Source organism: Portunus trituberculatus, chromosome 25 (genome assembly GCF_017591435.1).
Source record: "Portunus trituberculatus isolate SZX2019 chromosome 25, ASM1759143v1, whole genome shotgun sequence".
In the NCBI taxonomy this organism is placed as follows: Eukaryota; Metazoa; Arthropoda; class Malacostraca; order Decapoda; family Portunidae; genus Portunus; species Portunus trituberculatus.
The window spans coordinates 2,919,739-2,932,500 of record NC_059279.1 but is presented as its reverse complement, the minus strand read 5'-3'; the positions used below and the strand labels follow the sequence as shown (position 1 = coordinate 2,932,500).

Below are 12,762 nucleotides of genomic sequence, written 5' to 3'. Positions count from 1 at the left end.
GCCAGACGTTACCCTACGGAACGACCTAAGAGCTCATTATTTCCGATCTTCGGATAGGCCTGAGACCAGGCACACACCACACACCGGGACAACAAGGTCACAACTCCTCGATTTACATCCCGTACCTACTCACTGCTAGGTGAACAGCTACACGTGAAAGGAGACACACCCAAATATCTCCACCCGGCATGGGAATCGAACCCCGGTCCTCTGGCTTGTGAAGCCAGCGCTCTACCCACTGAGCTACCGGGCGTAATATCTCTCTCTCTCTCTCTCTCTCTCTCTCTCTCTCTCTCTCTCTCTCGATAAAATAAAAGTAGAGAAACAATAAGAAAAAACACAGGAAACACATTGATGTGTGTGTGTGTGTGTGTGTGTGTGTGTGTGTGTGTGTGTGTGTTGCAATGACAGGGTTGGGTACACCAGCTGCCGCACAGTGGGTCCATATGTGCAGCACCGCATTTGAAGAGTGAGAGCTCAACATAAACCCAATTTACTGCCTCATTTACCTGTATTTATCTGTCACAACACGTAAACAAGGTGCAGCACACACACACACACACACACACACACACACACACACACACACAGCTTATCAATGTGTTTCCTGTGTTTTTTCTTATTGTTTCTCTTTACTTTTATTTTATCGAGAGAGAGAGAGAGAGAGAGAGAGAGAGAGAGAGAGAGAGAGAGAGAAAGAAAGAGAATAGATATATATTGCAATGTTTTCTTTTTCCTTTTTCCTTTTTCTTTATATATTCCTTTCATGACCTTATTTTTTAGCTTAATTGTATCTTTTTACTCTCTCTCTCTCTCTCTCTCTCTCTCTCTCTCTCTCTCTCTCTCTCTCTCTCTCTCTCTCTCTCTCTCTCTCTTCCTGCTCTCCTTCAGTTTTTTGTGGGTACTTTTTTTCTTTTTTAGTGTACTTTTTTTGCGTTTTCTTTTTTTTTCTTTTTTTTTTCTTTATTTTCTCAAGGTATTGGTCAAGGGTAGATAAGTTGATGTTTGAAAAAATAGCCTTAAGATATTCCCAGTAAAACATTTGGTGAAGGTTAATTCTCTCTCTCTCTCTCTCTCTCTCTCTCTCTCTCTCTCTCTCTCTCTCTCTCTCTCATTATATCAGAAGACATACTGACTTTTTGGGCATCATTATCATTATTACTATTTTTCAACATCATCATCATCGTCGTCATCATCATCATCATTGTCATCACCATCATTTTCATCATCATTAATCATTTCTTTCTATTCGTCTTTCACTTTTTTTTTATTTACATCATCATCATTATTATCATCATCATCATTATTATCATGTTTTTTTTTTTCACTTGTCTTTCACTTTCCTTTTTTTATTCTCTAAATTGCCTTATCTAATCTTTCCTTTATCTTCTCTCTCATAACTTTCGACGTTGGTTTGCCTTTGGGTGTGGACGGAATCACTTTCTTTATTCTTGAGCTCAATTTTCCTTATTTTCTCTCTGTTTTATCTTGTCAGCCTTCAATCTTACTTTCATTCTGTCGCTTTTGCGGTTAAAAAAATCTGTTGTCTGTATATCATTGCTATTTTACTGTGTGTGTGTGTGTGTGTGTGTGTGTGTGTGTGTGTGTGTGTGTGTGTCTCCTTACCTGAATCATAGCTAATTATTTTCACCATATTAAGTCAAGCCTGTAATGTCTCTCGTGTTTGAAAGCTAATTTGTCATACGTATTTAATTTTAAAGCTACGAATGATCTTTACACACATAACTTCGTCAGTGTGTGTGTGTGTGTGTGTGTGTGTGTGTGTGTGTGTGTGTCGTGTGGTGCGTGTGTGTGTCGTGACGCACGGACGCCCTCCACACCTGGGCGACCGTTGCGGTACACCTGTTTCACCTGTTACCGGGTCGTGGCCCTAAAAATACCGGGGTACATTCTCTCATACCTGTAATTGGCTGAGAGAGAGAGAGAGAGAGAGAGAGAGAGAGAGAGGAATAACTTAAATATTCATGCTAAAAGATAAAAAGTAGTAGATTATACAGAGACAGAAAAGTAGATACAAAAAGAGAAAGATAAAGAAAGAAGAGGAAAAAGAAATAGACAAAAAATATATTGCTCTAATGGATTATGTGTCAATTTTCGTGAGAGAGAGAGAGAGAGAGAGAGAGAGAGAGAGAGAGATGGGGGGGGAAGGGGGAGCGTGACAAGTATTCCGTCAACAGTCGAGGTGTAAATTCTGAAAGTGAAAAATTGAGTCAGCACAAGAATAAAAAAAAAAATGAATGACACTTTGGAACTGAAAAGAAAAGAAAAAAAATAACAGAATAGATAAAAAAAAAATATTGAACAAGTGAAAGTTTACAAGAGACCATTTCATCTATTTCTTATTATTATCATTTCTTTATTTAATTTTCGGCCCAACACTCCACAGATGAAAGTGAATCCAGCACCATGAAGTAAACAAATCAACGTTATATCTCCTGTGAAGCGAAAGACGTTATGAAATATGTTACAGAATTCGTTAGGTTGAGATACAAATGTCTTAGTTACCCTTGAAAAAGCTTACGTTTTCTTTGGTGTCTGACAGAGAAATCCGCTTTGTTGGAGTCTCCCCTTGCACTGTGAGACTTGTTGGTGCCTCGTGGACTATTCTAAAATGCAAGGACAAATTGTTACTTGATGGTGGTGATTAGCGAAGGCCTCACAAATAGAAGACTCTAGGGATAAAAGTGCATCAGTAGTAGACCTCATCTTTCGGAAGCCGTACTGTACCGATGACAAGTACTTCCCCCTCTCCAAATACCACACGAGTCTTACATTTACCATCTTTTCTAACACTTTACAAATGCAGGATGTCAAAGATATAGGACGGTAGTTCGTAGCCTGGAGATTATCTTTCCCAGGCTTCGGAAATGGGATAACCACTGCCACAGCCCAAGAAGATGGAAAGCCACGGGTATGCCAAGAATGCAAATTAAACAGAAAACGGGAAAGTGGGTCGAGAGGGCAATCGCCTTTCCATTGTTACACTAAGTCCGTTTTCAGAAATGGTTTACTCTCCCACCACGACTATTTTCCAAGGCTACAGACATGATTAGCGTGGTTTTCAATAGTGTTTCTGAAGTTAATAATGCAGAGATCTTATTAAGCTGCCTCTAGAACCGTAAAAACACATAAAAAAAACTCGTATAAATTTAAATAAAGGCTTTTGAAATAGTGAAGTACTGAAGTGTTTGAGAATACGAACTGAATTTTTCTCTCTCATTTTCTTTGAATGGGAAATTTATTTGAAAAGCAATGTATAAAGTACGCAGTAGCTCTTTTAGTACCTTTGCCTTCCTTTGTTAGAACTGTGAACACTGTAAGGGGTTGGTTACGTGGATTGATGCAAAATAAAGTAAGAGAGACAGAAAAAATAGACTAACTGTACATATTTCCTATTTTATCACTCTAGCACACAAATTAGTAAAGTTTCCCTAAAAAGTCATTGATAGCAGTAATTTGTCCCAGACTTTTGGCTAACCCTATTACTCTTTAAGGAACTGGCAATCACGTGGGCCTTTTTTATATATACTGTCTTGCCCTCTTGCATCAAAAAAGAAAAAAAATATTAGTCACATCAAAACTGAGAACACTGCAAAGACTAATCATTCAAATGGAGACACACACACACACACACACACACACACACACACACACACACGAGGAAAAAGCAAAAGAGAAAATATTAATCTTACATGTTCTATCTTTTGAGGCACTGAAGGACGAGAAAAGAAAAATAGATAAGATAAGAATACTTACATCCAAGACACTTCCTTCTCAACCACAAGCGAAAATGAGAAAAAAGTTAATCTTACATTTTCTATCTTTTTGAGACACTGGAGGACAAGATAAAAAATACAAGTAGACCGTCCTGTGAAAAGAGAAAAAGATAATACTTACATCCAAGACACTTTCTACTTAACCACGAGCGTTTTTTACAAGAAGGAACACGTCGCCAGGGGTAATTGCCAGGCAGGAGGGAATAATACAGAGACTTCCAATCATTGCTGACCATTTGTTGCCTAAACCTGCCCAGCGAGTCAGCGATATGGCAGCCTTCGTGTGTCGACTTCCTGGCTCTTCCTTCTTCCTGCCAGCTGCTGCATTGTGGGTCCACCTAAACGTCAACAGTAACGTTTTTATGGTGGCTCTAGTGACCCATCTGTTGTGTGGGTGGTGGTGGTGGTGGTGGTGGTGGTTTCCGTGTTAGCTAGTTATTCTTCACTAAAATACGCCACATTCACTTCCTATGATTGGCAAGTTAGGAGCAGGAGGGAAGGTTTTAGTACTCTCTCTCTCTCTCTCTCTCTCTCTCTCTCTCTCTCTCTCTCTCTCTCTCTCTCTCTCTCTCTCTCTCTCTCTCTCTCTCTCTCTCTCTCTCTCTCTCTCTCTCTCTCTCTTTATCTATCTATGTATCTATCTTTCTGACTATCTATCTTTCTATCTATCTATCTTTCTATCTTAAACTCACCCACCTCCTCGAAACGTTAAGTCTGAAGCTCGTAATCAAAATCTTGTTACTCTCTCACCATGACTATATTCAAAGGCCACAGAATTGATCAGCCATATTCCCGAGACTGTTTTGTCTATTGGTTATGTAGAAATCTTGTTAATCTGTCACTAGAAGAGTAGAAACACCTTAAAACAAAAAACTGTGTGTCTTTCAGTACAGCCTTATGAAAACAGTGGAGGTGCTGCGATAAAGTGCTTAAAAATATGGCTCTTAGAACGACAAATATCTCAAGTAACACCCTTTTGTACTGGGAAACGTTTTTACCTTAGATTTGTGTATGATTAGACGATTTGATTTACATTAGGAAAGGTTTGTGGAGCGCAAAAGATTAATGACAACAGTCTCCACTATTTTCAATCCCCACATAAGTTTCTGAAGATGCGTAAAATCACCAGATAGTAACTAGAATGAATATGGAAACGCGTCAAGGGGTTAAGACTAACGTGTCCTTGCTTCCTCCCCTCCTTACCTCCTCACAAACGAACCTTGAGCAAAACCCTGATTTATTGTTTTGTACTCCAAGACATGTACCCAATTTTCTTTTTGTTTCTAAAGTGAGAAGTAATTATAAGGTGAATTCTAGTACTATCTGTAAGGCTTCATCAGTATTCGATCCTTTTCATTGGACTGTTCCGTGTTGTGAGTGTGATTTTGCTGCGTCGTGTATGTAAATCAAGGTTGTGTTACGGTTTGTCGATTGGATAGGGACCCCTCGGGAATTGGGAGAGGAGAGACGTAAAAGTAAAAGGAGGAGATGGAGTGACATGCAACGTACAGGTATTTGTAAACAGGAAAGAGAAAAGAGGAGGAGAGTAAATATTAGATGGAAAGAAATTTATTGTAGGGGATATTTGTAACCAGGAACGAGGAAAGGAAAAGAAGAAAAGAAAATGGACGAAAGAAATTGATGGCACGGTTATCTGTCTTTCTCTCTTTCCTTCATCTTTCTTTCTCGTATTCATTCTTTCTTCACAATGTGCCAAAGACTTTTTCCACTTTTAAAAATTAAGAAAATCTGCTTTTAACACCCCTTAATTTCCAAGAAGATTACAGTAATGTTGGAAATACCTGTTGATTAGCTGCTGTTATTACCATTTGTGCTCTTCTCGTGCGTGTAGTGAGCGCCGTTAAGGAGACAGATGTGTAACGTTGGAATTAGGCACGCGTGGTGGTGTCTGTGTTTTCCCTCTTATTAAATGCACGTGATACTCTCTTGTCTTGATGTCAGTTTGCCTTCTGGTGTGTGTGTGTGTGTGTGTGTGTGTGTGTGTGTGTGTGTGTGTGTGTTCAGGTAACATGAGAATTTCATAATCAAAGGTGTTTTTTTTTTTCGAGGAAAATAAATGATGGTTTCCCCAGTAACCATTATTACTGTTATTGTTCTTCCTTTCTTTCTTTCTTCTTTCTTTCTTCCTTCCTTCCTTCCTTCCTTCCTTCCTTCCTTCCTTCCTTCCTTTCTTCCTTTCTTCCTTCCTTCCTTCCTTCCTTTCTTTCTTTCTTTCTTTCTTTCTTTCTTTCTTTCTTTCTTTCTTTCTTTCTTTCTTTCTTTCTTTCCTTCCTTCCTTCTTTACTTACTTACTTACTTCATCCCTTCCTTCTTTCCTTCATCCTTTCTTCCTTTCTCATTCGTGTAACATGTGACGTCAGAAATGTGAGTCACACACACACACACACACACACACACACACACACACACACACGTTCCGCCAAGCATTTCACCTCGTATTTATTTTCACGAGTGATTAGAGAGCATTTCTTGTGTGGCAAATAGAGCAAGAGACTCATTTCCATCAGCGTTGGCTCCCTAAATACACAAGTCACAGTATCTGGAGCGAGTTACGAGTGAACGATTGAGCGTCAGTGATTCGTTTAGTGGTTCACGACTTTGCTTCACTTGTTAGCTGTTACGTCACTTAGAAGCGCTGGTGACTGTTTAGTGAAGGAGGAAAGGTGAAAATTTGCCTAGTCATTTTCTTTTCTTTTTTTTTTTCATGTAAGGGGAAAAGCTGGCCAAGTGTAACAGGTGTGAACAAAAAGGCCCACTGTGATGCCAGTCCGCGAACATTGTCGAGAGAGTTAGACAAAAGAATGGGATAAATGTCTTAAAATCTCCATCTTATTGGTTGGTCAAGTTGTTTTTTGGTGTATATTTCGTAGGTTTTGTCATAATAAAAGCTGTATTTTTTGTAGGTTTTTTGTTTCATTTCTGAATTTGCAGAAGAAAAAAAAAGAAATAGTAGCAAAATTGAGATACATGATGATATTGTCTTTTTGTGCCTTACGAGCAATGTAATAGTAGACCATTTGTAAATCACTGAGTATTTTGTCTGTTTTTTTCATCTCACTAACAAAAAATATAATAGTAAACCACTTTAATTCACTTATAGATTTTCTTTGGCTTTTTATTCCGGAGATCGAACACTTTTTATTCTTCACTAACCAGGAGTGTAAAATTTCAAGAAACAGGTTCAAGAATAAAAAACAAGAAAAAGAAAAGATACATAAAAAAAATCCATAACGTTTAGCAGATTGGATCTTCTTACGAGTGTGGAAATAGCCCAGTTGTCTAATAAGATTGCCACGCTTCGTAGAAATTAAAGTTACACCTCGCTTGCGGCAAGGACGAGATTTGCCTCCACCGAAACAAACGTCATGATGCTATTAATACCTTCCCACTTCTTACTATGCCGTTTTTGCTGCCGCTACCCTCAGACGCCTCAAACCAGTGTCTGCAGAAGAATATTTTTTGCGCGTGGAGGAAATGGTGCCGGAGAAAAAATCGATGTGTGCGAGTGACTTCTAAAAATAGTGTTCTCAGCTTGAGTAGTGTCAGAAGGGAAAGTGGATTTGTACAAGTGTGTATCACTGCATCGTTTCCTGACTCACTGACCGCCATCCTGCTGCTTTCTGCCACATGTTTGGACTGTAGCAGTATTTTGTCTTTCTTGGGTTTCTCGTTGCTTTGAGAATGTGTACACAGGAAATGGGATTATTGAAGATAGGTTTTTGTGTGTGGTTGGGTGCGTGTGCGTGTGTGTATCGTTTCCTGCCTCCCTGACCGCCATTCTATTCCTCTCTCCCACATGTTTAGATCGAGGGAGCGTCTATACTTGGCTCATCGAATCTTTGAAAACGTACATACACACAGGAAACACAGGAAATGAGATTGGTTTTCGTGTAGCATTCTGAATGTGTCCTGTTTACGTGGATGTTTCATGTGTAAAAGGTAAACAGTTGAGATTGATCAATATCTTCATCATTGCTGTTGTTATTTTCGTCATTGTCATCATTACCATCTTGTACATTGCTCTATTATCAGTTCATTCTAAAACATTGATATTATTGGAAACGTTTATCAGTGTTTTAATTCCTCTCACTGCTTCTTCAACCGATATCAATTTGGCGGTGTGGAAACCTGAAAAACTTTACAAGTCCTCCAGCAGAACCAGTCCTCCTGAAGGCGTTGGTCATGAAGCGAGAACACGCAAGGGACGTGAGGGAGACGAGGCGATGATCTGGCGTGTTGCGATGCCTCCAGATACTGTCTTGATGTATCATAATACCCCATCATTGATGTACATCCGCTTTCATCTCCCAGCAGAATATGTTAATTTCTGGAAGGGAACTCAAGACATGCACTCTCTAGTGTAAAGTGTTGAGTTGTATCTCAGACTTGACATGGCTTACAAATGTGTTACTTTATTTTTTTCTATTTATTCATTTATTATATAAGAATGATTGACTATACGAGCTACAAAAGTTTATAAAGGAAATGAGATGAGATGTCAGTCCCTAAAGGAGAGAACTAAAAAAAAGTTCACTGAGATCTCTTAACTGTGAAGTGTGGCGATCATTCCTTGTTGCCAATGCATGCACTGTTTCCTTGTCTCCTAATGCCCTAAAAAAAAAAAAAAAAAAAAAAAGTTTCACGGTGACAGTCCAACATAACCCCTTTCTGATACTTCAACCTCAGTGACACATCACAGTATTTGTATGTGTGGAACAGCTCCTTACAGACTATCTTATTCCCTGATGTTATTGTTCTGTGTTGTTATTCATGGCGTCATGTCCCTCTGTTCATCATGTGACGTGAGATGAGATGATCCAGAGTAACACTTCTTGCAGCCTCCCTTATTTTCTTATGTAATTTTCTTGCCTTGTTATCTTGTGGTGTTATATCCTTTTGTTCATTATGTGACGCAAGTGACGCGAGGGTGCCCTGACTAACACGCCCCTGCCTCCCCTCCTGCAGGTACGGCCGCCTGAACGTGCTGCGCTGGCTGCTGCTGGACGCCGGGATGCCTGGTGTGGACCGGACGCAGGGCGGAGCGTTGGCCCTGCACTATGCCGCCGCCCGGGGCTGCCTCGAGTGTGTCAAGCTGCTGGTGGAGACCTCGCCAGACTTCAGGTTAGTATCAGTTGGTGGTGGTGGTGGTGGTGGTGGTGATCTGTGTCTCCGTCTGTCTGTCTGTCAGTGTTTGTGTCTGTGTTTAAGTCTCTCTCTGTGTATGTGTGTGTGTGTGTGTGTGTGTGTGTGTTTCACTGTTTCATCTGCTGCAGTCTCTGACGAGACAGCCAGACGTTACCCTACGGAACGAACTCAGAGCTCATTATTTCCGATCTTCGGATAGGCCTGAGACCAGGCACACACCACACACCGGGACAACAAGGTCACAACTCCTCGATTTACATCCCGTACCTACTCACTGCTAGGTGAACAGCACCTACACGTGAAAGGAGACACACCCAAATATCTCCACCCGGCCGGGGAATCGAACCCCGGTCCTCTGGCTTGTGAAGCCAGCGCTCTAACCACTGAGCTACCGGGCTGTGTGTGTGTGTGTGTGTGTGTGTGTGTGTGTGTGTGTGTCATAATATTTCTGAATTATAGTATTTCCCCCCTTCACGTGGGATCTCGTGATGCGAAAGTCATTACCGTAACACCACGTGGGCCACTTCAGCTTTACGCTAGTTACCCTGTAAAACCAACCATTCTCTGTCGTGCCTCGGAGGAACAGCACTACTTTCTCGACACGTCAAGCTTTTAGTGGGGGAAACAATGCTGAATAAATTGCCTTATTACTCGTCACTGCAATAGTTCCCTCAACGCTACATCATAGACCACGTGTTTAATGAGAGAGAAGTGTAGTAACATTATTTTTATTATTACTCTTTTGTAGTTTTCCTATTAATATTGCGTCTGAATACATTGAAATATTGGAGGAACTTTCAAGACAGAGCTGTGGTACCCTTTGCTCATCAAATGGATCAAATGAATATACGAATGGAGACTAGCCCTTTCAGTACTGGGACGCATTTTTACCACGAAATTTGGGTATGATTACACGATTTCATTTACATTATGAAGGATCTATGGAGGTCAAAAGATTAATAACCGGAGTTATCACTATTGTAATCTCCCACATAAGTTTCTGAAGCTGTATAAAATCACCAGATAGTAAACAGAATAAATACGAGAACGTGTCATGGTATTGAAGAGGTTAACAGTGAATACTAAGAGAATATTCTGAGTTCTTATGGGTTTTATGTAAATTTTGGGTTTGATTGTACTGGTAATGGTTTGATAATGGTAGCAGTGGTGATAAGGGTGATGGGAATGACGGAAAAAGGGACGGTGGTGTCAAATTAATCAAAATAAGGTGAGGAAGGATAAAAAGGAACGAGATAGAGAGTTTAGCATGGAGTATCCCAAACCACGGTCCTTCATACCTGTACGAAAACACCACGGAGGAAAGAGAAGAGTGAAGCACAGAATATTAAAAGGAGCAAGTAACAATTACACGCAACTATAAATTTAGGAAGGTTTATGACACGAGGGGACAAAAAAATGAGAAGAAAATTAATGTGGAATGGTTTGAAGATGTTTGCTTAAAATTTACATCATCTTAAATCACAAACCAGTTCTTAGTAATTTAAAAGACGATTAAGAATGTCGGTTATAAGTTAGCAGAGAGAGAGAGAGAGAGAGAGAGAGAGTTTGTTTAGAAAGTTTAATCAGTTCTAATCTTCCAGTGTGTGTGGCGTCATTGTCATTAACCCCTTCAGTGCTGCAACGCATTTTATCATGAATTTTTTTGGGGGGATTAAACGATTTTATTTACATTACGAAGAGTCTATGGAGGTCGGAAGATTAATGGCCAAAGTCTTCACTATTCTAATCCCCACACAAGTTTCTGAAGCTGTATCAAATCACCAAATAGTAAACAGAATAAATATGGAAATGCGTCATGCTACTGAAGGGGTTAAAACTATGCAAGGACACACAGATACACAGAGACACAAGTAAATAATAAAGGAAGCTGCAAGTAGAAGCCAACAGTTCTTCACGTCCTGTATAAAACCTGCTTATTTATTTCCACTCTTCATCAAGTATTATTTTGTCTTTTGGTGTTTGAATAGTGTCCTAAAGTCCCCAAATACTCGTAGTTAAAGAAGTTAGGGCTACGGAAACATTTAAGGTGGACAGTTATCAGACTTCCTTACAGTTAGACTCAAGAATTTTCACTTTACACATCGCAAATCTGAAAGCTGCTGCGTTCTTACAAGTCTGAGAGTGTTGAGGGTGAAAGAAGAAAAAAAAACTATATGCATATATTTATGATCACACACTATTTTACGTTTTGTGGCTTAAATTTACTAGTTTTCCTTTTCATTTTTACTTTATTGTTTGAATAGTGTCCTAGTGGCCTGAAATAGTTAGAAGTTAAGGCTTTACGGAAATACAAAAGGTGGACAGTTATTTGCTAAACTTCTTTACAGTTACTCTCAAGAATTTTCACTTTAGACATCGCAAGTCTGAAAGCTGCCACGTTTTTTACAAGTTTGAGGATCTGTGTGGGGAAAAAACTAGGTGGTGCATGTAATTACCATCACCTGTCTTTTACGTTTTTTTTTTCATTTACCATTTTCCTTCTTTTTCGTTTCCTTTATAGCTCATTGTATTTTTTTTTTTCCTTTACCATAATGAATTGTGTCTTTACGATTTTTTTATCAATTTTCCTGGACTTTCGAGAGAGAGAGAGAGAGAGAGAGAGAGAGAGAGAAATTAGATCTACAAGTTAATTTTCTGGTGTAGATAAATGATGATCCTACAATGGTGTTCCGGATCTTAATCATGGGTAACAAATAGTAGCAAATGTTTCAAGCTGGTTTAATTTACCAGTGGAATGTGGTAGGTCTCTCTCTCTCTCTCTCTCTCTCTCTCTCTCTCTCTCTCTCTCTCTCTCATAGAAGGCTAGAAAATGGATGGATACATAAATATAAGAATTAGCACATTAGACAGTGTCCGCGTGCGTGTGCGTGTGTGTGTGTGTGTGTGTGTGTGTGTGTGTGTGTGTGTGTGTGTGTGTGTGTGCGGTTTTAACATTTTTTTTTATTCTTTTACCTTCTCTAATGGAGTTCACACTACATTAAGAAAAGCGCGAGGGACGAAACATATGTTGGTGTAGGTAACTGTTAATCTCTCTCTCTCTCTCTCTCTCTCTCTCTCTCTCTCTCTCTCTCTCTCTCTCTCTCTCTCTCTCTCTCTCTCTCTCTCTCTCTCTCTCTCTCTGACATCCGAATTTTTGTATAACTCAAGATAAATAATAAAATAGCTGATGTGTGTGTGTGTGTGTGTGTGTGTGTGTGTGAAAAGCTGAATGTACGTAGCTCTATTTTTACCAGTTTCAGTATCATTCTTAACACATCAGGGAATGATTATAGAAGTCTAGACAAGCTCACCTGTATATGGAGTTGAATGCCATAAGGAAAAAGATATAAAAATTCTTACCTAATTTCCACATCCGTTACCTTACGTGTCCATTAGCCAAAAAAAAAATGTCAGAAAAAACAGAACTTTCTATCTCTCTGTCTTTCTATGCATACCTCAAGTTCTTAAGCCAAATTCAGGTTAAGTTCTCAAAATTTCCTTCTATGTTGACTAGAATTAACGGGATATAAAAGCGTGTATCTATTTGTCCGTCTGTCTGTATGTTTCTTCAACGTTTCCAAGTCAGTAAGTGTTAATTTGGGCAAGATTTACAATAGCCGCTAACCTCAGTGAAAATTAGTGAGATTCAAAAGTGTTACCTCTCACAAAAGTTATCACGAAAGCTTATACTATTAGAAATCAAATAGAGTGGAGGAGACTGTAGTAGTAGTAGTACAAGTAGTAGTAAAAGTAGCAGTAGTAGTAGTAGTAGTAGTAGTAGTAGTAGTAGTAGTTGTTG

At 39.4% G+C, this 12,762-nt stretch overlaps 1 protein-coding gene across 1 annotated transcript in view; it reads left to right on the top strand.

Moving 5' to 3' along the window:
- Positions 1-12,762, top strand: part of LOC123508644 — a 152,405-nt gene that overhangs the window by 54,805 nt on the left and 84,838 nt on the right. Inside the window, 1 exon segment of the mRNA XM_045262488.1 lies at positions 8,784-8,939. Within this exon segment, the coding sequence (XP_045118423.1) occupies positions 8,784-8,939 (156 nt within the window).